The sequence below is a fragment of the Hemiscyllium ocellatum genome, chromosome 29, assembly GCF_020745735.1.
Source record: "Hemiscyllium ocellatum isolate sHemOce1 chromosome 29, sHemOce1.pat.X.cur, whole genome shotgun sequence".
Lineage (NCBI taxonomy): Eukaryota > Metazoa > Chordata > Chondrichthyes > Orectolobiformes > Hemiscylliidae > Hemiscyllium > Hemiscyllium ocellatum.
This window is the reverse complement of record NC_083429.1, coordinates 40,511,130-40,538,218: the sequence shown is the minus strand read 5'-3', so window position 1 is coordinate 40,538,218 and position 27,089 is coordinate 40,511,130. Positions and strand designations below refer to the sequence as shown.

Here is a 27,089-nt window from a genome sequence, read left to right as displayed (position 1 = left end):
TTTCTTTGAGTTTACTAAATTGTATTTTTAATTCTCCAACAGGATGAAACAGTTGTAGCCAGAAAGAAAGAAGGGAAAGTTAAGGTATTTAAAATATTTCTTTGCAAGTTTAACTAAATAGAATTTGTATACATTTAATGTAAAATTCACTTTAATTAGACACTAGGTTAGTCAGGTAATTACTTAATCCCTGTGTATGTTTCACAGCACTGGGTTAACATGGAGCTAGCCAAACATCATATCCATTGTTAATAACGTTGTTGTACAGTCAACAGCGAGTTTTGGTGTCAGAACTCTGAGTTTAGCACTCGGGCTAAGCCTTGATTAATGCTTATTTGAATGCCTCCTGATTGATTTCCAGGAGATGACACTGACACCACTGCAGCTGAGAGCTGAGGAGCTCTCTTTGGAGAGGGACAGACCTCATAGACAGGAGCATGGTGGGCATTGGTGAATATATTGTAATGAAACAATGTTTCACAGTAAGGGATCTCTCATTGGGAAGGTGAGACAATTTAAACGAGACCTTCTGTCAATTCGTTTATGGCTTATTTAAAGGGGTATGATTAGAAACCTCAATTTGTACAAAGTTGCCTTTTAAAATACTGTGGAAAACTAAACAATTAGTTTAAACTGAAACTTATTTTCTTGAAGTATCACTGTGGACAGCGTAGGAAGTGTCAAGCTCTAATTTTCTATATGTTGCCTTTTCTGCAAAGATATGAATGGTATACAAATGTTGTTTTTGCGTTTTGTGCTGCTGTGTAATTTTGACTCAACATCCTTAAAATTTCAGTGACTCTGCAACAAACTCTGAACAGCATTACTTTCAAGCTAATATTTAAAACAATTTTATGCAAACACTGTCATAGTATTTCTGTTCTACAGTCACTTGCCATTGAGTTACTCATAAATTGCATTAAGTTTCTATATGATGAGACTAAAATTCATGTTTCCATTGCATTCTTCAAATTAACTGTACATGTTGCAGCTTTTAAGAAAAAGAAATCTCCAAGCATGATGATAATGACAAAGCAGCGCAACATGTTAATAAGGGTTTTCAAAACATTGTAATTTAAAATCCAGAGGTTTTTAACAGTTTGTGAACTTAGTTGAGATTTTCAGATGTTGACAAGATATGTGCAGATGTGTTTCTAAATAAGAAAATAAATATTTAGAATTGTGCAATTTAGTTTAAATTATTGACCCAAAATTCATTCTGTTTTTGTTCATCCTTTTATTTTCTACATCCACTCAGGAAATAGCACTTTCAAGTGAACTGATGAAGAATGATACAATCAGGTAATAATTTTAGTTGTATTAAAGATATGATAGTCACTCGTGTAAGCCAACTGGTAATCAGAAATGAACTCAAAAAATAAGCCAGTGTACTAGTGTTATGAACTAGGCCAGAAAACTCTAAACGTTCTTAAGCAGGCAGCCCGGACCATAACTTTGCAATTTGTTTCGGTAAGTGTACAGTGAAAATTACTAGGAGTATGATAGCTAAGATTGACTACCAGGTTTTAAAAGAGACAAAATTTTATTCACAAAATTATACAATGAGAAACAAAGAATAGAATAAAGAACCCCTACAAAACTCAGTCTATCCAAACCAGACTTAATTATGCTGTTCCAGATATACACACTAAGCAAACCCCCTTAAAACACAGTTTTTAAAAAAATGTAATCTTTGCTTACAGGTTGAAGTTAGAAAGGTAGAAAGAGAGAGAAAGCCTGTTCACACAGTTCACTGCTGAACTTCCAACTAGTTCTGGACTGAACTGCTCGGCTGATTACTCCCCTTCCATTGTACAGGTCACTTCTAAAACATTATCACTTTGGCCTGAAGTCTAACCTGATTACATGTAAACAAAAGGCCTCTCAAAATTCTTTTCATTGCTCCACCAAAGTAGTCTAATTGGAGCCCGGCCCATTTACGACCACTCAGTATCTTTGAGAAAAGGAACAGCTTTTAGTAAAAAGGGGCCAGCTTTGTGACAGCTAGCATCTTTTTGAAGGAACAGTGACAGTATGGAGGATAGTGTAATGAAAACATATTGTTCTGATAGTCTGTTTGAAACGAAAACATTGATAGCATGAACCAAGAATTTCCTTCTTCGAAAGCAATGGCTTCCACCTTTTTTTGGTGCCTCTAATGTATGTGTAAGTGTTATTGTGTTTGACAGAGTTGTAATCAAAGCAAAATAAATCTCAAATCAAGGCGTGGCCAAATGTTCAATTGAATTGGTGGGATTTAAGAAGGACCTTGAAAGAAGAGGTAGCATTGGAAATGTGTAAAGGTTTAGGAGCAAGCCCGAGATCGCGATAGCTGAAGACATAGTTTTTAATGGTGAAGAGAAAGGAGTGGGATTGCGTCAGAGACCAGAATTAAGAGAATTCAAAAGCTGTAAGCATTTTTTTTTGGAGGCAAGAGACTGGAGGTTGAGAGTCTGGTGCTGGAAAAGCACAGCAGGTCAGGCAGCATCCAAGGAGCAGGGGAATCGATGTTTCAGGCATAAGCCCTTCAAACGTTGATTCTCCTGCTCCTCAGATACTGCCTGACCTGCTGTGCTTTTCCAGCACCACACACACAACTCTGACCTTCAGCATCTGCAGTCCTCGTTTTCTCCTAAGAGACTGGAGATATTCATTCCAGAACTAGACAAATTACGGATCGGAAAAGTCAAAATCATAATTTGATTTAACACTGAAAAGGACTCTCTCAAATTGGTGTCATTGAAGTCCAGAAACTAATTTGGATTAATGAGGCTGGAGACTGGATGAGCGGCCGGAAAGGCTCAACTTACCCCCAATATTGAACAGATACCTTGCGTTCAAGTGTCTCAATTTACCAACACTTCGAGTCTGTGGGGAATGATGGGGGCATGGTAAAAACCTGAGAGTTCACTGCATGAATGACTGGCAGGACAGGAAGGAGAGATACCTTGTTTAATGTGGTTGGCTGAGGGGCAATTTGCCTCTCCCGCCATCTCCAAGATCGTGGAGAATACCCATAATTGTCTTTGCAACCTGTCTCTCTCCAATCTGATCATTGGGATCTCCCACCTGTGCAGCTCTCTTGCTCAGGTTCCCCATCCCCTGCCCCCTTCACGTGCACGCACACGTATCAAATCCCTTGACTTACCAGTGTTCATTTAACTTCTCTGGCACTGCATTTGACATCAACGATGACTATGACTAAATAGTTATGGTGCTGTTGGAGCTACAGAGAAGGCTACTCAATTTGACTGACCAGCAGCTCTGTTGAACGGGGCTTCCATTTCCTGACACTAAAGAGCTGGGCGTTTCCCAGAAGTGGCCATACAATCTGTGGTGTTAACAGGTTCTTCGTTTGAAAAGGAAGGCTGCAAAGCTGCACTATGACCTGAGGAAGAGTACGCGGATGGGGGTTTTGTTTCAATAGTTTAACTCTTTATCTGAAAGGCAACACCTCCAACTATCAACTACACCCTCAATACTGCAATGCAGAGTCAGCCTTGAATTTTATGCTGAATTTCTGGAGAGGCTCTTGATTGCAGCATGTTTATAGAATTCAGAACATCCAATAATACCACAGTTCCTGGTTTGACCACTTCTGAGAAAACAATGAGCTCTTTAGTGTCTTGGATTTATTTATATGTCTTCCCAGTTTTGTACCATTTTTAGGCAACTCTCATATTGCCTCCAAATTCTTTCTCCTGGAGGCCAAGCAGAAAAATTGTCCTTTTCCAAAATCTCTACAACTCCTTACCTTGACCATTAATGGCCAATGTTAAAACTTGTCAGAAATTTTCTGAAAACAGCAGTAGGAAAACTAATTTGCCTGAGAAATGCAGGAAAGAATTGATTTAGATTAGTGGATAATGGATAGAAGAGTGACAAAGGTTGACATAATGTTTTTGGTTGGTAATATTTGTTATAGCTTTCAATCTGATCTTGTTTTTTTCAAGGTTTCTACGTTATCTAGTGAGGTTCTTACCATTCTTGACAGCATTGCTCACTTTACCTGTTAAACTTTGATAATTTTGGATGATGCTAATCTTTTCACTCTTTTTAGGATCAAGGTATCATCTTCCTGGCAGGTGTAAAAACAGTAAATGAGCCAGGAGAGTTGTAACCCAATAACAAATGGATGCATATTCGGAGCAAATATTTTCATGCATTTTCTATTTTTTTTAAAAATGGGAAATAAAATCATTTCTGTTGGGTTTAGAATATGTTGTAAGGCAACATACTTTGTTACATGTTTAGTTGTACTATAACCAGTTCAGCCCAAACTTGGATGTCTAAGTTGAGAAAAAACTTTTGAAGTCATCAGTATTGGCATCTCTTTGGTAAATCCAAATAAACTCAGAATAAGAACATATTGTAACCTCTCTAGTTCATAAATCTGTTATTCAGAAACCTCAGTTGGGCAGAATTTGTTTTGAACAGACTTAAGCAACTTGTAGCATGATTTTCTACTGTACTTTGGGAGTAGTCCCATATTGAAGGTACAGTATTTGGATAAGTACAGCATTTTAAATTGTGTTTTACAATATTTTATCACTTTTATGCTTCAGGTAAATATTTACATGTGACAAATGTTAATTGTGGTTTGGGATTCGAGATCATTCTATAATTCAGTAATGTCTTGATCCAAAGAATTCTGGATTGGAGAGGTTAGGAAATTGTTTTATTTCCAATCCATTTCTCTTTCTCCCAAAATAAAATCCCATTTGTCTTCAGTTGTCATCTTTAGCTAGTAGGTTGAATTTGTGTAGATATTCCTGTTAGCAGTAATAGAAGTTATTTCAAATATATTACAGGGATATTGTGCTTGAGACTTCTGTAATTTTACGTAGATTCCTTTCATTGTGAAGCTAGCATGCTACAACGATGTTGTGTGGTCAGGGACAGATATTTGAGGGTAACGGTTAATAGGTTGCCCCTGGCAAAGCAGCGATCACTATTTTTCAGTAGTAGTTTGTATCTTATATTATTTGTGTGTGAAGCAAATTAGCATCTTGTGTTATCAACACTTATTCTTTGATAAGATTCCAAGCCTAAGGACATTGAACTAAACCAAAAAATGTTAATAACTTCTCATTTTTCAGAAATTTGGAAACGACAGCACCTGAACTGAATGACAACAGTTATGCACTTTCTAAGATGACAGATTGTTACCAATGGGCATCCAAAGAAGAAAAGGTTCAAAACTCAAGCACCAATACATATTTAGATAATGAAGTTCAAAATACAAATAACTCCATAAATTTGGAGTCACATTTGAATAAAAAGAATAAATGCAAAACTAAAGAATTTGGAACATTGGAATGCAAAGGTGAAGAACATGTTACACAATCTACAGACAATAACCTATTTCTGTATAAATCTCTCAGTCCAATAAATTCTCCACATTCTACCTGGTTAGCAAAGGAACAAGCAAGCTCAGATGATTCTTCTAAATCGCCGACCTTAAAAATCAGCAGTGGACAAGCTGAATATACTGTTGTCAATAAGGTAGGAAACTTGGTCTATTTCTGCTAAGTAAATTCTCATAATAAATTTTCATCATCTATTAGATGATTCGTAGCAAGTTTTAACAATGACTACGTTGGTTCTGTAGAAAATGTAACCACCTTTCTTAAGGCATCTTTCCCTCTGTGCAGTGACTAAAATTAGAAAAATTCTTCCTTAGCAGTAGTGCTTGATGGTTGGACGATTGTGAATGTCATACTACTATTCAAGTAAAGAAAGACAAAAAGTATGGACCAGACAGCTCATTGTTGGTTGGGGATGCAATTAAGAATCCGGGATTAAATAAACGTTCATTTGCGAAGGCGTAAACTGGTATGAATTTGTTAAATGCAATAATTGTCGGGCTCATCAAGTTGAGCATCGAGTCACAGAGATCTGTGGCATTGAAAAAGGCCATTCGGCCCATCATGTCCATTACACTCAAAAGCAAGCACCTAACAATTGTAATCTCGTTGTCCAGCACTTGGTCCATTGCCTTGCAAGACTTGTCATAGCAAGTGCACATTTCAGTACCTTTTAAACTTTGAGAGATTCTGTCTCTACCATTCTTACTGACAGTGCGTTCCAGACTTCCACCTATGCTCTGGGTAAAGCAGATGAATGAGTAACAGCAGGTATACAAGAAGATGTATGTTTTGACTTGACTTTACAAGATATCAAAAAAGTGAGAGACAAGGCGTATTAAGATAGAAGCCCATGGAATTAAGGCACAATTACATACACATTGATGCAAAATTGGCTCAGGTTATTCGTAGTTGATTGTGTATCTTAGATGATTTGCCTTTGTTTCTCCAAGGTCAATTTTGCATCCATTACTCTTTTTTTATTTTGATCAATGGCCTAAATGTGGGTGTGGCTAACAATATTACCAAGTCTGCAGGTGAATAGCTCAGTAACTAGAGGTTATGAATTTAAAATTATTGGCAAAAATGAAGTTAAGGAGAATATTTTTCATTTGGCTGTTCAAATCTGGTCTGAAAATGTATTGCTGGAAAAGCGCAGCAGGTCAGGCAGCATCCAAGGAGTGGAGAATCGACGTTTTGGGCATGAGCCCTTGGTTCAAAATCTGGTGTCAATGAAGACAATGCAGTTGACAGTTTCCTTACACTTCAGCAAAGGTAAGAGCCCATGGGATCCAATAGAATTTGGTTCATTGGATCTGGGATTGGCTGCGTGGCAGTGAACAGAGGATGATGTTTTCATGACTGGAAGCCTAAGTCCACTGGGTTGCTTCAGCGATCACTGTTGGGCCTGTTGCTGTTTGTGCTAAATATAAACAATTTAGATTTGAATGTTGGAGGTTTGATCAGTAAGTGCACAGATAATACAAAAATTGGTGAGTTGGTAAATAATGGGGGATATAGATGGGCTGCACAGGTGGGCTGACCTGTGGCAAATGGAATTGTCTGGATAAATGTGAGGTGTGCATTTTGGCAGAACAAACAAGGCAAGGAATACATGATGAACAGTAGGACCCTGGGAAACACTGAAGATCACAGGAATCTTGGTGTGCATGCTCACTATCTTTTAAGGTAGTGGGACAGGTAGATAGTGTTATACGAGACATATGGGATATTTGTCTTTATTAGCTGAGGCATAGAGTTTAAAAGGAGAGAAGTTATGGTTGAACCGTATTAAACATTGGTTAGATCACAGCTATTGTGTGCAGTTCTGGAATTCACTTTATAGGAGGGATGTGATTGCACTGGAGACAGTGCAGAGGAAATAACCAGGACATTGCCAGCACTGGAGAATTTCGTGATGAAGAGAGTTTGGATAGACTGTGATTGTTTTCCTGGGAGCAAAGAAGTTGTAAATGATATGATGTAATTAAAAGATCAGATGCAAGTTTTCCCTGTACAATTATGATTTTCTTTAATGTCCTGCTTCTGTAAGTAACTTTAATTTTTTTATCTTCTGTTTCAAATAGAACCATGTTACAGTTTGTAATAATGCATTGGATACTTACACATTATAATTATGTATATTTATTTAAAGATGTAAAATAATGAACTTTGTTATTTGTGTAGCTTTGGCAATCCTTTCTACTTAAATTTGATGTGCGTCTAACTTTATTTTTGGTTTTGTCCAGATGCTTAACCACGAATTAGTTTTGAAAATATTTAGTTTACTATTTTGTTGGTGATGGTACAGTTTCATTCTTAAAAAGGAAACGTTAGTTGGTGATCCTGTACTAACATGTTAATTCTGCCAACAAAACTGCACCTCTGCTGTTGCACCCAATCTTCGTCAGATTTAATAATATCGTTATTGCCATACACTGTTTCAGACTTCGAAAATGGCTTCTGCTTTACCACTGCAGCTCTCTGAATTGAACATTTGTATGTGATTCATTATATTCTGATCTATTGCTAGTATAGGACCATAAATCAATCATTAGATTCTGTTGTAAAAGTCAACCAGTCGTATAACTTTCTTTTTATATTGCATTAGATTTAATTGTCTGGATAATGGTAATTCTCTGAAATTACCATTAATCAGTGAGTCTACTCTGGTCCATAAACAAAGTATGAACTGAACTGTAAGACATGGACAGGCCATTTTGATTAGAATCAAAATGTGTAGCGCTGGAAATGCACCGTCTGAGGAGCAGGAGAATCGACGTTTCGAGCATAAGCTGTTCATCAGAAATGTGGGGGTGGGGCCCAAGGGGACTTGAGAGATAAATGGGCGGGTGGGGTGGGACTGGGAGGATGGTAGCTAGGAATGTGATAGGTAGGTGAAAGCGGCGGGTGATGGTGATAGGTTGGAATGGAGCAGAAAGGTGGAAAGGAAGATGGACAGGTCATGAAGGTGGTGCCTAGTTGGAGGGTTGGATCTGAGATAAGGTGGCGGTAAGGGGGATGAGGAAGCTAATGAAATCGACATTGATTCTGTGTGGTTGGAGGATCCGAAGGCAGAAGATGAGATGTTGTTCCTCCAGTAGTCGGGTGGCTAGGATTTGGCAGTGGAGGAAACCCAGGACTTGCATCTTCTTGCCGAAGTGGGAGGGAAAGTTGAAGTATCGATAACAGGGCAATGGGGTTGTTTTGTGCTTGTGTTCCAGAGAAGTTCTCTGAAACATTCTGCAAGTTGGCATCCTGTCTTCCCAATATCGAGTCGACGACATCGAGAGCAATGGGGACGCAGTTAATGTGGTGTTTGTATTTGCAGGAGAATCTCTTCCGGGTGTGGAAGGATACTTTGGTGTCTTGGATGAGGGGGGAGGTATGGGTGCAGGTGTTACACCTCTTGTGATGGCAAGGGATGGTGGAGGGAGGGTTGGTAGGTTTTTTTGTGGGGGGGAGGGGTTCGTGTGGTTTAGAACTAACGAGGTAGTCTCTGAGGGAATGGTCTCTGCCGAATGCTGAAGGAGATCGGGAGGGAAATGTATCATTGTTGTTGGGTCTGACTGTAGGTGGAGTATGATGGATTTATCTGGAGATTGGTGGGGTGGAAGATGAGGACTGGGACGCTTCTATCCTTGTTGCAGTTGGACTGATAGGGTTCAAGGGCGGAGGTGCGGGAAGTGGAGGAGATGTGTTGGAGGGTATTGTTGACTACTTGGGAGGGGTAATTGCAGTCCTTGAAGTAAGAGGCTGCCTGGGATGTTCTGGAGTGAAATTGCTCCTCCTGGGTGCAGATGGAGGAATTGGGAGGAAGGAATAGTGTTTTTACTATGGGTGGAAGGTTTTCGTGAAATTAATGAACTGTTCAACCTCCTTGTGGGAGCACGAGGTGATGCCGATACAATCATCGATGTAGCAGAGGAAAATGTGGGGAATGGTGTTGATGTAACTGCGGGACATGGATCGTTCCACATACCCGACGAAGAGGCATGCATAGCTGGGAGCCATGCGGGTGCCCATGGCTACCCCTTTGATTTAGAAGGAAGTGAGAGGATTCAAAGGAGAAACTGTTGAGGGTAGGGACCAGTTCAGCCAATTGAACGAATGTGTTGGTGGAAGGGTAACATGGCAACCCCTTCTTGATGCCAACTCAGCACTGCCCTCTTGAAATGTCCTACCTGTCCATCTTCCTTCCCACTTATCCACTCCACCCTCCACTCCAACCATCACCTCCACCTTCATCTACCTATCGCATTCCTAGCTATCTTCCCCTCCCATTTATCTCTCAGCCCCCCTGGGGCTAAACTAAAATTGATTAATTAAACACAGGAAAAAAATCAATTTTGATTTAGTGACGGGTTGAAGCCAGCATTTGATAACATTTCCAGTGATGAACTTGATGTAACAAATTAAGTTGTTTTGAACAACATGTGCTCCACAGAATGCATTGTTTCACAAATCTTGGTACACTCGATGGAAATTCCCTGAGTCTTCTATCACTCATATGCCTGTCTCAAATGTGTTGTGCTTGTTCTCAGAGTACCTATTGTTCTTCCAATATCAATTCTCGTAATTGTTGGAGCATTATAGAAGATGTGGTAACTCTCTTTTCTTTCCCTTTACCTTTCAAAGAACATAACGACTAGTGATGTTGAAGTGCTTACTGACCCTATAAAACCTTTTGAAAGCAAAGAGGTAAGATCTCTGAAACTTTAAAATTGCTGAGCAGAATGTAATTTTTAATGCAATCTTTAATTTTAATGCATTCAAAATATTGATAGTCAAGAAACTTAAATTACTCGTTCCTAACCATTCTATTGCAAATATGTAAATCATTTTGTAAAAGAATTCTCAGGTAAGAACATTGTGGAGAGTTTAAAAATTCAATAATATATGCTGTGATCTTGAATGTCTAAAACCCAAGCCTGATGAAGTTACTGCCTTACTCATTTTCTCAAATTGTTTTGGCCTCTTTAATGCCCATCAGAAAATAAATTAATTAAAAGGACATTATAAAAATAGAATGGGATGAAATGCCAATGGGATAAATGGTCTACAGTATAGTAAAATCCTGTTACTATTGCAGCAATCTCCCGTTGAATTGAATTGCCATACTTCTGGTGGTCATGATTATAAAGTGTTATGACCCCAGCTGGTGTTACTTTCAGACAAGTTAGACCTTTGACTGAAACCTGATGTGGTAAATTATATTTTATATTGAGTTGGTCTTGTACTAAAACGCAACCTCCTGCACTGAAGATTGGTTTTAATAATAAAACAGAAGGTTATTATGCAAAATAAATGAATATAAATAGAGGAATACTAAGCTTTTTAAACCCCCCACATAAATTGAAAGTTTTCAAAATAGTAAAAGTACACTTCTGTTTATTGCCAACACTATCATTTTACAGCGCTGACATGTCAGGGAGAGAGAGAGAGAGAGAGACTTCCTTTTCTATCACATTCTGTAGGTTTGCTTTGACTGTTTCTGGAGGTTCTGGAATTTCTATCGAAAACTGTGAAGTAACCAATTTCCTAATTTTGCTGAACTGATTCCTTTTATTCAGGATAAGCTGTTTTTATATTTAACTTCAACCAGGGCTTCTCTGAGCTGAAACAAAAAGCCCTTCAAACTATTTTGTCTCATCACAAAAAGAATCAATCCCTCATTCTTCTAAACGGGCAACAAACTAATATTTCCCTCTTTCTCTCTTTTAGTCGCTCGTTCACTCACTCTAAGTCTTACTCTTGTTTAAATAAAAAGACTCTAGAAAGACTGACAAACCCCTCAACCACCTCATTCACACAGATCAAAATGGACATGCTACTAAGTCAAAAGCCAACCTCTCAAATTGTAATTTTAAATAAGTATTCTGGTGAGCTAAAATATGTTGATGTTTTGCTGCAACACTTCCCTCGCTAAAGGTTTGCCTAATAATTATTTTTGTATAATAGTCTTTATTTTTGACTTACAGAAAACCTTCTTGTATCTTTACCATGAGAACATTCGCCTTATGCAGAACCATGAGAAGTCACAAAAATTGTATAATCGACTTTATGCTGACACTCAAAATGAAATTAAAACATTCAGAGAAAAGTATGAGCAACTTGTGTTCAATGAGAAGGTGTGGTTAACATCATTGTAAAACCCTTTGCTGTTGTCAAAATTGATTATTGTAAGTTTAGATCGTGGTCTTTCCTTGCTGTTAATTTGAAACAAATGATTCTAATATTGAATAAAGTCATATTTAGATATTGGAATACTAATTTGAGTAACTCTTAACTTCAGGATTTCCTGTGGTGTTTCTGTTCATACCTAAAATATTAAGAAATTAGTTTTAGACGGACTCCAACAGTAAGTGTGAACAGTATTCAAATAGTACCTCAGCACAAGTATGAACCTGAGCAGTGATTCACAGTTGCATGGATGCAAATTAACATACCTTTAAAGAAATGGATATAATTAAAGGAGAGTGTCACAATGCGATGACAAGAATTTTTAACATTTCAATAGGCTAAAAAGCATGTCGGTAGTTCCAAGGCATTTATTGTAAGAAATTTTATTGGAGAAGTTGCAAAGGGAGATGTTTAAACCCCATCAGCAATTTGAAATCACACTTAAGTCTTATTTTACCTTAAGTATATGCCAGCATTGCACCTGGTACTATATATCTCAATTGACATCGCTTGACATTTTGAGAACTGAACAGATCTTTCATCAGTCCTCATTCTCAACATTTTAAAATCATGTGAGAATGGAAATTGATTAAATTAGATTTTCTTTACTACTTTACTTCCTGCAGTCTTTAGAGAATTGGGTATATTGTTGAGTTTTTTTTATTCATTCATGGGGTGAGGACATCGCTGATTAGACCAGCATTCATTTCCTATCCTAATTGCTCAGACGGCAGTTAAGAATCAGCTACATTGCTGTGGTTCTGAATCACATGTGGGTCAGACCAGGTAAGCATGTCAGTTTCCTTCCCTAAAGGACATTGGTGAACAAGATGGATTATTTCTGATAATCGATAATGGATTCATGGTTATCATTAGACTGTTAGTTCCAGGCTTTTATTTTAATCAGTTCTATCATCTGCTGAGGTGGGATTTGAATCCAGATCCCCAGAACATTGCCTTGGTCTCTGGATTAACAGTTCAGTGATAATGCCACTTGGCTGTGCCCTCTTTGTCACGAATCATTTTCTAAGACTGGATAAGTTTAGTACAGTGCAGTTTTCAGTTTTAAAATCATGTAAGCATGACACACAAGTGTCTTTTTCCAGGGTTTTAGAGGATGTATAGTGAACGTATCATTGGAAAATACTGTAAATTGGGAATAGGCGTTGAAAATAACAAAACAAAGTAAGATTACTCACTTTTAACTCTATACTATAGAAATTGAGGAATGAGCTCAGAACAGTAAAGTTACAGATGGAGGCTGAAAAAGAGAAAAAATGTGACCAAAGGAAGTATCAGTTACAAGAACTCAATACTCTACAAGAAGAACTTAAATCTACAAAGAATAATTTGGAAAGGTATGTTGGACCTAAAGGTCTTAAAGCCTTGAAGTTGCGAATTTGAGCAATACGTGCCATCCTTGTCATACTTTCTATCAGTTTGTGGATTTTTATAAAATTTTGTCAGTGAAAATGGAGTTTGTTCAATTTATTTGATTTAGGGAATTGGAAATATAACAAAACCTTCTGTTAATATTGTGACTTTAATATTATAAACCTCCCAGGAAAATTGGTCACCCAGACACACAAGCCAATATATCTTAGGACAGATGGCTGAAAGTTTGAAAAAAGAAGTGGGCTTTATGTATTATGTATGTATTGTGAGGGATGTCTGAAATGTGACTTTTGTTTTCAGGTCCAAAAAAGCTATTCATGAAAATGATACTGAAATTCAGAAAATAAAAGATGAAAGGTACTGGCTGCACTATATTTATTTTAAAAATGTTCTAACATTTAAAGTTATGGAAATAATTTATTCTGAGCTATACTAATATATGACAGTGTTAGTATTATGCACAATAGCAAACCATTTAAAGGTATCTTCATCCAAACAACCATTGCTTTCAGGGAGAAATGGATCAGTGACAAGGAAAAATTGCAGACAATTTATTCCACAAGAAAAGAAAATTATAGGGAATCAGCCAATAGACTACTTTCTGTTGAGGTATGTATTGCTGGGAAATATTGCATAAACAACACTAACATGTGAACATGACTATGAAACTGACAAAAAAGCAAACTCAATGTTGAATAAAATTAATAAAATGTTTTTCTCAGTTTTATTTATGATTGCATAGTATGTTTTGGTTTGTTTTTGAGAATTTGGGATGTATTTACCGATACTAGTATTAGTAAATTTGAAGAATCATTATGGTGATTTGACCTCAAACTGAACAGTTTCATGTGGATGACAGTTTGTTTTATTTCTGTGATAATACACATCCTTCCCTTCCAAAATAACCTTGAATTACAGCCTTTTTCTAAACAAAATTACTTTCCTCCTTAATTCTGTCTACTTTTTCTTAGCTCTGGTGTCTTGGGTCCAAGCACCACCTGCAGTTGCTCCCAAGCCTCTACCCCGTATTGCAGAGAATAAATCACCAAAGAGTGGTGATTCAAGAGTGGCTTGTAGCAAACATGATAAACGACTTCTGTTTTGAAACTTTACCTAAGAATGTGACTGAGATTCATGAATGCAATGGGGCATTCTGCATCTTCCCAAGACATGGCTTGCTTGTTGACAGAGCATTCATACTGTCTAAAACATTACATTTTAAAGTCGCACAAAAACCTGAGACCTCTTGTAGCTCTTCACTTCTTTGCTCAGTAGCAGCTTAGCTACTACATTTCACTTTGCTATAACATTGTGGGAAATTCTGAAGGCCTTCAATGCAGATACAGATTTAAGTAACTAACATAAAGTCGTAGTTTCAAATGAAATTTTTCAACTTTCTGCCCTTTGATACTGAATATAGCATTTGATTAATCAGCTTGTACAATATATTCAATGTAATAAAATGGTATGGGAGTTTTGCCCCCTATATAAAAAAAACATCAATATACAAAGATGTCTTCATTTTTAAAAAACTTTTAGTCTTACTGTATTGGCATACTATAATGTATATGCATTACATTGACCCTAAGCATGTAAATATTCACTACTACAGGTCCACTTCAGTCTTTTTTTTTCTTCACCATCTCAGTCGCAGTTTTTCTTCATTGAAAAGTTCTCTCGTCCTGCCATGTCTATATTTTTCAAATGAATGGTTGCGATTATAAGCTCCATCTAAGCAGTCTGGAATTTTTATCTTTAAGTTTTCTCAAAAACTTTAAGGGCTATGATGAGTATATACAATTGTCTCAGACATATCACTGGCAATATAAATGTAGAAATGTTGCAACGCCAAGACTAAACTTAAGGTCTCCTTCTCAATTGTGGAATATTTCTGTTGATTATTATTCAATTTTCTGAAAAAATAACCAACAGGTCCATCTGTCGTCTTGTTTTCTTCTTGCAAGAATATAGCACTGACATCCACATCCCTCTCATTAATAACCACTTTGAATGGCTTTGTGTATTAAAGTGTGCATTGGGGTAGTAGTAAACACAGCTTCAAGGCTGTCAAATGCTTTCTGACTTTCCTCTGTCCACTGAAATTTTCTGCACTTTCTCAACAAGTCAGTCAGTGGAGCAACCACACTGCTAATATTTGGTATGTACTTCTGATAAAAACCACTCAGTTTCACGAATCGTAGTACTTCCCTCTTTGTCAATGATATAGGAAGCTCCCCAGTAACCTTTTGTTTTTACATCCCGTGGTGCCATTTGTCCTCGTCCGATGACGTGCTCCAGAATGTGACTTGGGCTTTTTGCAAACTTGCTGTTAGCCAGGTTTATCCCCAGGCTCACCTCCTGAAATCAGTCGAACAATTCTGATAGATGCCCCAAACGTTCCTTCCATGTGTGACTAAAAATCACGAGGTTGTAGAATTACACCACAATTGGGGAAATCCAGAAATGACTTTACTGGTTAGCCTTTGAAATGTGGCTTACATTTTTCGCACTAAATGTTATGACTTTAAACTAGTACAGTCCAAGGCCCACTAAACCTTGCGTTTAAAGGTTCCACTGGGTGTAACACTAACACTTTATTTCTACAAGCGAATTTATGAATTTTTGATTTCTTGCTTCCTGTTTCATCACATGCTGTGCAACTTTCAAATACTGTCCAGCCAACTCACCTGCTGTATTTAATCTTTCCCTAAAATGTGACACATTGTCCATTTACGCTTTCTCTGATCTCTGACTCCCACTTTTTGTTTTAGGTAGGGGTCCTACAAAATCATTTAAGACTCTTCTGAAACGTTCCTCAAATGCAAGAAGGAGTATTAAGGGTACTAGTTTTATCGCTGCCTCAGATTTTCCTATCTGGCAAAATTAAACCACATCTGTATGCAGTCCATGCTAATAAAAAATGCTTTCGTACTTTGACATGAGTTTTCCTTACTCCAAAATGACCTTCTACTGGTAATTCATGTGCTACCTGCAACATTTCCTTTCTATAACCTACCAGTAATACAACTCGATGAACTTCTGCCCATTTCTCATCTACCTGAATATGTTATGGTCTTCCATTTCCTCATCAAGGCTTCATTTTTAAGATGGTAACATTCTGGGATATAGTCAGATTCTTCTGTACATACTTTTTGATACAACTGCTTTAATTTTTGTTGAATGCAGCTCATTTTTCTGAAGTAAAAATACCCACTTTTTCCTTCACCTGTTCGTGTATTTTTTTCCTCAACCATTTGATCAAACATAATTGCTGATAATTGAACTCTCCTGCTTCAACCTGTGGCTTTCTGACCTTGTTACCCCACAGGAAAATTTCCAGGTTATTCTTCCTGTAACACCTCAATTGCCTGACTTTTCCACTAGCTTTTCAACCACAGTCAGCCTTGCTCACTAGCTGTAAAACTCCTGAAGTGACTTCTTCACCTTGAAGAAACTCTTAATGACTGAAAGCCATTAGTGCATAAAACACACACACTTTCAACCAATCAAATGTAACACCCGAAATTTTAAAAAAACGCTATCCCATATTGCTCACTGCCTTTGAATCCAATAATCTTAAACTCAACCTGGAATTAAGAGATTTTAATCCTGGCAAAAGCCCCCAGTTTGTTATGGGTCAGACCAGAACTCCTCAAAATATATTAAGAAGATAGTCTTGACCCTAATTACTTCCTATTTTAAAGGTAAGTGGAAGGTGTTGTGTTCCAGATGTGATCGATTGATGAACTACTCAAAACACACTTTATTTTTACACTGCAGTTAAAACAGAGACACAATAAAAGAATTGGCTTAACTTAACTCCATTGAAATATCTTAACTACTACTGTTCCAATATCATGACATCCCATAAAAACGCACTTGGCAAAGACAAATTCCATAAAATAGATGGTCTCACATGCAATTCTAGCAGCAGGAAGAGAATCCCAGCTTTAAGCTATAACAGAGAGAAGAGCTTCCATTTCCAGCTTAACACCTCAGCAGATCATAGGATCCCTACAGTGTGGAAACAAGCCCTGTGGCCCAACAAGTCCACACAGACACTCTGAAGAGTAACTCACCCAGACCCATTCCTCTACCCTATTATCCTATATTTACCCCTAAGTAATGCATCTAACCTACATATCTCTGAGCACTATGGGCAATGTAGCATGGCCAATCCACCTAACCTGCACCTAACACTGCAGAAGCTGAAACTGAAAATCTTGATTCTGTGGGAGCTTGACTCCACCCCGCCAGGCTTCTATTTTCCAACTTTAAAAAAGATCCCAATGCCTCGCAAGCTGTTTGAGTATATTATCTGTCAACTCTGTCTCAACTTTTCTTCAATAAAAAAATCCAGGACAAAATGCACCTCTTAAAGCCATCGTCACATGAGGTACATCACACAAATGTTGTGAAGCAAAATATAACATCAAGTCACATCATGAGGTATTAGGTCAAATAATCAGAAGTTTATTTGAAGTGATTTGTTTGAAACAGTGTCTTAAGGAAGAAAAATAAGTCGCAAGGCAAAGAGATTTAAGGAATGAATTAGGGCTCAAGCAGCTGACTGCAACTAGTGGTGGCACAATTAAAATTGGGAATGCTGAGGAGATGAGATTTTGAGGAGCATGGATAACTCAGAGTTGCAACATTAGTCCTGGAAACTGTAATAGTATGTTTCTTGTAATAAAGGCAGTAAGATTGCAATTTCTATGTGTTGCTTAAATTCCTGCTCCAGACTCAGATTCAAGAATGGAAAAAATACACAAGATTATATTTTTTGAATCATCTACTTCAGGAGGCTGTTGAAAACGTAAAGTTTTATACTGCACAAAAGAGTCGGTAAGTGTTTATCGCAGGTTGCATTATTCACATTAAATCAGATGTTTAAAAGAAACATGCATGCTCGGAAAATGGATTCATGCTACAAAGAAAAAAAATGTGTTATAGAGCCATAGAGGTATTCAGCACGGACACAGACCCTTTAGTCCAACTTGTCCATGATGACCAGATATCTTAAATTAATCTAGTCATATTTGCCAGCATTTGCCCATATCCCTCTAAACCCTTCTTATTCATATACCCATCCAGATGCCTTTTAAGTGTTGTAATTGAACCAGCCTCCACCACTTCCTCTGTAGCTTATTCCATACATGCACCACCGTCTGCATGAAGAAGCTGCCCCTTAGGTCCCTTTTAAACCTTTTACCCCTCACCTTAAGCCTATGCCTCTAGCTTTGGACTCTCCCATATGGGGAAAAGACCATGTCTATTTACCATATGCATGCCCCTCACAAAATTAAAAACTTCTATTCTGTCACCCCTCAGCCTCTGACACTCCAGGGAAGATAGCCCCCAGCCTCTCCCTATAGCTCAAACCCTCCAACACTGGCAACATGTTGCAAATGTTTTCTGAACCCTTTAAAGTTTCACAGCATTCTTCCAAGAGCACGGAGACCAGAATCGTATACAGTATTCCAAAAGTGGCCCAACCAATGTCCTGTACAGTTGAAACATGTCTTCCCAACTCCCATACTCAATGCTCTGACCAATGCTGGCATACCAAATACTGCCCTTACTATCCTATATACCTGTGACTCCACTTTTGAGGAACTTTGAACCTGTACTGCATGGTCTCTTTATTCAGCAACACTGCTCAAGACCTTACCATTAAGTGTATAAGCTCTGCTCTGATTTGTCTTTCCAAAATGTTGCACCTCTCATTTATCCAAATTAAACCCCATCTGCTGCTCTTTGGCTTATTGGCCCATCTGATCAAGATCCTGTTGTGCTCCAAGGTAACCTTTGCTGTCCACTCTACCTGCAATTTTGGTGCCATCTGCAAAACTGCTAACCATATCTCCTATGTTCACATCCCTATTGTTTATATAAATTGAACGCAAATGACAGCTTTGGTGTTGAATTGTGGAACATCACTCACTTGATACCATGAAGTTTGACAAAATATTAAACACAGCTCAAGTTTTCATTCAGCAGACAATAGAGACAGGTTTAGGAAGCCAATTGCTAATCATTTTGTCATTTATCTCAAGAGGGTTGGAATATAAAAGCACCGTTGTGCTACTCAGACTTTATGAAGCTCTGGTTAGACCCCATTTGGAGTACTGTGTCCAGTTTTGGTCCCCACACCTCAGGAAGGACATACTCGCACTGGAGCGTGTCCAGCGGAGATTCATACGGATGATCCCTGGAATGGTTAGTCTAACATATGAGGAACGGCTGAGGATCCTGGGATTGTATTCATTGGAGTTTAGAAGATTAAGGGGAGATTTAATAGAAACTTACAAGATAATACATGGCTTGAAAAGGGTGGACGCTAGGAAATTGTTTCCGTTAGGCGAGGAGACTAGGACCCGTGGACACGGCCTTAGAATTAGAGGGGGTCAATTCAGAACAGAAATGCGGAGACATTTCTTCAGCCAGAGAGTGGTGGGCCTGTGGAATTCATTGCCGCAGAGTGCAGTGGAGGCCGGGACGCTAAATGTCTTCAAGGCAGAGATTGATAAATTCTTGATGTCACGAGGAATTAAGGGCTACGGGGAGAATGCTGGTAAGTGGAGTTGAAATGCCCATCAGCCATAATTGAATGGCGGAGTGGACTCGATGGGTCAAATGGCCTTACTTCCACTCCTGGGTCTTATGGTCTCATCAGATGCTGCCTGACCTGCTGTGACATCAGCATTTGTTGTTTTCAGTACAGGTTTGAGTATCTGCAATAATTTGCTCCCAGTCATTTATAAAACCTGACATTCCTAACATATCTCTGAGAGACCTGGGGACTGACAATTGACTCTGTCATCACAAATCTTTTGCTGCTATCTGCAGGTGTGAAAATCTTGCATTTTCTTTTCATTAAATCTACCCAGACCCACTTAAATGTCTGTCAGGCAAAATCCAGAGCAGTTCATGTGACCTCCTTCATTGCACCATTTTATTTTAAAGAGTCGGTCCCAAACTTTCATAATCTCTTAACCTTCATTTTGTAACAATTAATGATACCTTGAATTAGGACTTGATGGTGGGGTGAACTCAACATCTTACAAAGACTTTTCAGTCTCGTGTAACTTGCATTCTTCCTCTGAATTTGAAAGGAACTAGAAAAGTGAAAAATGAAAAAGCATTCACCCTTACAAAATCTGTTCTTTCCACAAGTCATTTTGTTCCATTTTGGGTTTAGCCTAACTTATTAAATTGTTCAAGGTAAATTGCTGTCTCTGTGCCTGTCTCCTAAATGCTATTTTTTTTTCTCCGTGATTCAAAGTGAAGGGTGTGATTAGATGAATGTCTAAAAATAACTCATGAAAAATAATAGTGTACAGAGGAACTTTGATTATCTGGCATTTGATTATCCAGCAAGATCGCAAGGTTCCGATGCTTGGTTAAACTATGTTATCCGGCATTCAGTTATCCAGATGAAATATTCCCGACCCGTGTCTTTCGGATAATCTGTAATTACAGATGTATCTGCAAAAAGCCTTGTCCATTTGCTACTATTCTTCTGATTTTATCTCTTCCACACATGACGGCAGTGTTTAACTGTGTGTAGTGGCTGAATATATGTGACTAAAGATTGAAGACATTTCCACTTTATCTTTGAGTTGTCACTCAGCTTCTGCTGAAATATTGCAAAGTATATTGAATCAGACATTTGAAATAGCCGTGTACACAGGACAACTTGTACAAGGCTTCTACATTTCCAAATCTCACTTGTATTTCAATAAATTTCCAGAGAAATATTTGAATTATAGTGGGTTTATGAATAAGTAGTGTGTCCTGCTTTTCTAGTAAAAAGTGAGGTCTGCAGATGCTGGAGATCAGAGCTGAAAATGTGTTCCTGGTTAAAGCACAGCAGGTTAGGCAGCATCCAAGGAACAGGAAATTCGACGTTTCGGGCCAGAGCCCTTCATCCTGATGAAGGGCTCTGGCCCGAAACGTCGAATTTCCTGTTCCTTCGTTTCTGTCCTGCTTTTCTGTCAAGTAGAAATCATAAAGTTTAAAAGTGATACTTCCTATTGCTTCAATTAGACAGTTATTAGACTTTAAAAGACATTCACTGCTACTGCAGCATTTAAGTGATCTTCAGTTATAGCCTGGTGTTATAGAACTTGTAAATTACTGAAAGTGAGTCATGTCAAAGATTTTAGCCCTGCGTACCTCAGGGTAAATGTAACAATGTCACATTTCAGTTACTTCCTCCATGACAGCGCCTGGCCAACCAATCAGAACTCTTTTCTCCTATGGTTCAAACTGTTGTGATAATTTGAAATTTGACTTCCTTTCATTTGTCTTGATGAATGCAGGACAAAAAGCTTTGGCAGCATGTCTCTGTTTTCACATTATGTTCCAATCTATGTACAAGACCCATGGACATAACTACATTTTCCACAACCTTGCTCAGAGCAAAACTATTAAAATGAAACTTACTTTCAAGTTACCATCAATATACACTATAAATTGGTGATCCTCAAGACAATTTAAGTTACTTCCAAATGGACTTTAACCTCACCATTGTCAGAGCACTCTCTGTTTAAAGCAAGCAGTTATTTTATATTCAGGCTCAATGGTTACTCTTCGTTTTGTAACCATTCTGTGATGCTACAGTATACATGCACCATTGCTATCATGCTCCATCGGGAACATTGAATAAGTGTTTGTTATCTAAGTTATCTCAATAAGATAAAGCAGTGCTTGTTGAGAGTAATATGAAAGTAATATTGTTTCTTTTGTTAAAATAAAAAATTATGATCAGCTTAAAGTTCAAAGTTAAATTGGGTTTACTTGTTTCTTCTGTTTCTGGTTACATCCTGAAGGAACGTTAATTCTGCAGACATCATTGCTGCTTGTGACATGTGGGAAAAAAGAATGAAAGGAATTCAAGAGCAAATTGCTCTGTTCAATGTAAGTTTTTTTTATTGTTAAGTCAGTTTAATTTCCTGATACAGTCAGGGAAAATTGTATATTTTGTATTGAAAGATAATATGATGATAACACATCATCGAAATGCAGGATTGCAGTTCAACTTGTCTTGTGTTTAGTTTTTTTTCCCCCAAGGACCTTAGTGACATTTCAGTCTGTGGCTGTGTTTTTGCCATTTTGTTGAAAATGTGCTGTTATTCCATTTCTTTTTCCAACTCAAAACCAGCAAAAAAATAACAAAGCTTTTGCTGTGGTACAGCAGGCCTGTACATTTGTTGTAGTGGAAATCCTTAAACTTATCTATTTTTTTAAGTTGCTGTGAAATTTTGGTGTCATCTTCAAATCCATGGCTAAATTTGTCATATGAATAATTGAGCTAGCTTCTAAAAGATTTTAAGAATTTTGGACTGATTTTATTGTACAGTTTACTTTAGTGGCTATTTTTGCACTGCTTTCTGCAAAGGTTTGTATCAGAAGTTTCATTATTTGATTTCATACTTATAAATTTCTGCTTATGTTTAATGAACATGAAATTTGCAAATGTAGTGATCCAAGTATTGCGAGACACAAATATTTTAAGTATTTAGCTTGCTTAATTATAATAAATCACATGCAAGTGGTCGGGTAAGAAAATTAATTGAATGTGTCATGCATGAGCATGGTGATAACACAGTTCTGCAATTTAAAAATGATCTACCTTTGATTATTTCCTCTGTAACTTGAGAGCAGGCAGTGAAGGTTTTATACTTTATTAATCTGTTTAATTGATTTTTTTGGATGTATTTCCAGCATGTGCGCTGAAAACTGAGAAAATATAAAATTGTAATGATTAAGTGAATATTACCTTTACAGTGCAAAGTAGTTTCATTTCTAATACTGTTTTCGAAAGGATTGTTACCTTCTGAAATTTGAAGAAAATAGTTCTTGAATAAACATTAAGCTTTATTAAATATTCTTCACATGCAGTGGTATAGCCGTATAAAACGGTATAAAAACAAGGTATTTTATTTTCTATTCTATGAAATATTAGCAAGTCATAAGATGAATTGCTGTTATAATTTTCCTGGGCAGTGTGCTGTTATAATACAAGAATCCAAGTAAATTAAATTTGGATCAGGCTGGATGGTTTGCAAAGCAGAGTGATGCCAACAGCCATAGTTCAGTTTCTGTTCTGGCTGAGGTTACTGTGAAGGTTCCACTTGCTGAACTTCCTCACTTCTGTGAGGCATGGTGACCCAAAGACTAAACCACCACCAGAGTGTCTGTAATATGTCGTACAGTCCAATATGATGACTTTACCTTTCTTTATATTTTGTGAAGTTGTTGATTTGGTGAACTTTTGCAGTTGTCTAATTGTTGGTTTATTAAATGTTGGAACATTTTGCAGTGATATTTAAGATATTGAGTGTGCTGACTGCAACAAGGTTTGATCCACTGAATAAAAGACAGATGGAATAAGACGGAAAGTCTCCTGCTTACAGTCAGGACAGGTTTTTCCTAATTTCTGCTATAAACCTGTCTTGAATTCCATCTGTGTCCATTTATGCATGTCACTTTGGATGTGAGACCAGTACTCCTTTTTCTGGGCCTGCGTCTCCTTTTCCTGTAATCCTTAATTCACTTTTTTATTTCTTCCCTCATTGGTACACTCACAGTCAAACGCCCCAAGTTGCTATCCTAACAATGATTACTCTGCTGCTGCCCATCCTAGGCTTGAATTTTCCCCTTAACTGAGATCGTAACTACAGTGCACACTTTTTGCACTTTCTTAGGAGTTCTCCATTGTGGTTCCTACCATTGCTTCCTCAACAAGCATCAATATCAGCTATCTGATCCACATCGTTTACGAAGATTCATGCCTAGCACTCCTGCTAAATTGGGGGATGATATTGCCATCCACCTATCCATGCTTGCACTACTAAACCATAAACATTTCACAACAGAACAATCTCTACTCCTCACTATAAACTACTCAGTCGTGGTATAAACTACTCAGTTTATAACTTACTCCTCCACATGTATCTAGCATAAAGGCAGACCATAGAATGTCTAACAGCCTGGATTTTGACTGCTTACTAATAATTGTACTTTTTTAGGCTGCATCTTGGTCCCAGGAGGATGGAATATATAATGATGGTCTATATTCTACAAATTATTTTAACTTGATGTCATCTCAATACAAATTTGAACATCAAAAGTATCCTGCAAATCAACCAAGGCATTCAACATCTCCTGTAACAGTTACAATGGGTCAGAATGTTGCATTTGCTGGAAATTCTGATTCTGTTGAAAGTGTCTGGCTTTCACCCAGATCCAAGAATAAACGACTTGATGCGAACACATTACTGAGAACAGAGAAGAGCATGTACAGATCAGCTGTTTGGCCATCAAGTTACTCAACAGTACCAACAATGGAGTCTAATTCAGGCCTTGATTTGTTTGATCATAGCCAGTCTGATCTTGAACTAGAACATAGGATGTTGGCTGGTCAAAAAAAGTCATTTCCACTTCACCTTACCAGTGATAGTTTGGAAATGCATGATGTATCAACTGAAGAAAAATCATTAACAATCCCAGACATTTCTCTTGCTACATTACAAACATCACATGTCTCAGGGAATCTTCAACATCATTTATTTGAACCTTCTGACTCAACAGCTGATTCCTTTAACAAGTCCTTCAAACATTTACAATCTGCACATGCAGTTATCAAGCCCAAGAAAGATTTCCAAGCTTTACACACCCAAAGGCTACTTGGTGAAACATCCACTACGATTATGTCACCTGTTGGTGGTGGGTTATCTATTGCTGAACCAAGATCATCATATCATGCAGTAATGGAACAACTTTTCTTCAAATTCCCTACAACAAGAGCGTAAGTTTTTATTTACCCCAGTGTTTACAGTAAAAGCATGTTTACTTGTTGTATGGTGATGCTGCTATATGGCACAGATTCTAAATTCTACTGTGGTAAAATCCTGTATATTCTGATGTCATTAGAAAATATTAGCAGTAAATCTTAATGATATAGCCTGTTGAATTGTTGATGAGCAATGTAATGGATTAGTAGCATGCAGGCTCCTGGACACACACATGTATGAGTTTATGATTCTGGAATAAGCTCAAAGTTTTCCTAATAGTAAACAAGAAAGCAACATTTTTTAGTTATGGTGCCTGTCAGTTAAAGATTTTGTTTCTCAGACCCTGCACAACCAAATAATAGCATGCTAATTATTTTTATTTCTTGGTGTCAGGTTACCTTTTCAGGTGCCACATTTTTGTGATGAATGTGTTTAGATATATTTATGACACACCTCTGGAACAGGTGGATTTAAACCTGAACCGGCTGAACACTTCTATTGCACTGCAGAATCCCAGTATGCAGATCTTTCTTATTTAACTAGCAACAAATTCACAAATTGGAATGGCTGTTTTGAGATTGCTGTTAAATGGGTTAGGTTGTAACTCCTGTATTCACAAAGGGTGGGAGAATGAAAGTAGGACACAAATGCCAGTTGACTTATTCAATAAGAAAGTGTTAGAAGCTTTTCTTAAAAATAAAGTTATAGTAGGACACTTGGATAAGTTCAGGGTATTCAGGCAGAGTCACCATGGTCTTATGAAAGGTAAATACTGTTTGACCAATCTATTGAAGTTCTTTTGAAGAATTGGATAAAATGGAGCTGGGAAATGTTATGCATACAAATTTCCCGAAAGTATTTGTGAAAGTCCCACATTAAAGGTGGTTGCAGAAAATAAAAACTCATGGCGTACTAGTTGCACATTGGCATGGATAGATTTTCTGGCTAACAGAAAGCAAGAGAAGGCATGAGCAGCTCTTTTTAAGGTTGGCAAGAGTATTAAGTGGTGTGCCGGAAGGATCAGTGCTGAGACTTCAACTGTTTACTACTTATGTAAATGATTTGGATTAAGGTCCTGAAGGTATGGTTTCCAAATTTGCTGATGATGTAAAGATAGGTAGCAAAGTAAGTTTTGAAGAACACATAAGGAGGCTATAAAAATATATAGCTAATTAAGTGGGCAAAGATTTGGCAAATGGAGTACTATATATTCTCGAGTAATAGTCAATTTTTTGACTACTTTTTAAGGTTAAATTTATAGGATTCAACTACTACTTGGATACTACTTTTGAGGGCTGAAATTCATCCCTGTCAAAATTCATGCCATATCATTAGCAAAAGCTCAATTGATCTCGAAGTGAATAAAGAAAAAACAGTGAATTATGGTAATTCTGAAACCCGGAGTTGAGCGGGACAGCTGGTACACTGACTCATAAATATTGATCTTCTATTTGTGAAGCAGTTGGATCGACTTTTACACGAGATATATGGAAAATTCCAGATTTTTTTGGCCAGAAATAGGGGGTTGACCTTTACATAACTATTACTTGAGTACATATAGTATAATGTGGGAAAGTGTGAAATTGTTTTTCTGGGCAAGACGAATGATTGCAGAATTCTGAGATGCAGGGGAATTTGTGTGCACAAGTGCTTAAATCACAACATGTTAAAATGTAGTTATAGCAAGTAATTTGAAAAGCTAATGGAATGTTACTGTTTATTGTGATAGGAATTGAATACAAAGGTATTGCAATTATGCTTCAGTTTTATAGGGTATTGTTAAGAATACATCTGGAGTACTGAGTGCAGTAGTGGCCATCATATTTAAGGAAGGATATAAATGCATTGGAAGCAATTCGGAGGTATTGTACCTGACTAATATCTGGGATGTTTTGGTTACCTTATGAGAAAATGTTGCTAAGCTTCCATGGACTGACATTTAGAAGAGCATGAGCGACACGATTGAAAAAATAAAAGATGTTGAGGGGTCTTAACAAGGTGTATGTGGAGAAGATATTACTCCTTATTGGGCAATCTAGAAATAGAGATCACTGTTAAAAATCAGAGGTTACTCCTTTAAAGCAGATGAGGTGATTTTTGTTTTCTGAGAATCATGAGTCTTTGGAATATTCTTCTTGAAAAGGTGATGGAAGCAAAATCCTTTAATATTTTTAAGAGAGAGGTGAATAGATTCTTGTCGAACAGGAGCTAAACAATTATCAGAGGTGGTGTGAATGTGGATTGATATTAAGCCAGATCAAATTGAATGGTGGAACAGGCTTAAGGGGCTGAATAGCCGCTGCCTTGTTTGCATGCATCTTATGAGCAAAAACAATGTTTAAGA

At 37.5% G+C, this 27,089-nt stretch overlaps 1 protein-coding gene across 3 annotated transcripts in view; it reads left to right on the top strand.

Annotated features, from left to right (window-relative positions):
* LOC132829655 (uncharacterized) overlaps positions 1-27,089 on the top strand; it is a 112,067-nt gene that overhangs the window by 83,114 nt on the left and 1,864 nt on the right. For 2 of the 3 annotated variants that reach the window (XM_060846992.1, XM_060846994.1), the window contains 11 exons: positions 43-84; positions 1,259-1,302; positions 5,100-5,505; positions 10,005-10,067; positions 11,348-11,497; positions 12,768-12,907; positions 13,245-13,301; positions 13,457-13,553; positions 17,686-17,789; positions 21,779-21,866; positions 23,981-24,759. In XM_060846992.1, coding sequence (XP_060702975.1) covers positions 43-84; positions 1,259-1,302; positions 5,100-5,505; positions 10,005-10,067; positions 11,348-11,497; positions 12,768-12,907; positions 13,245-13,301; positions 13,457-13,553; positions 17,686-17,789; positions 21,779-21,866; positions 23,981-24,759 — 1,970 coding nt within the window. The remainder of the gene's footprint in view (positions 1-42; positions 85-1,258; positions 1,303-5,099; positions 5,506-10,004; positions 10,068-11,347; positions 11,498-12,767; positions 12,908-13,244; positions 13,302-13,456; positions 13,554-17,685; positions 17,790-21,778; positions 21,867-23,980; positions 24,760-27,089) is intronic. The other variant, XM_060846993.1, reaches the window with a different exon arrangement.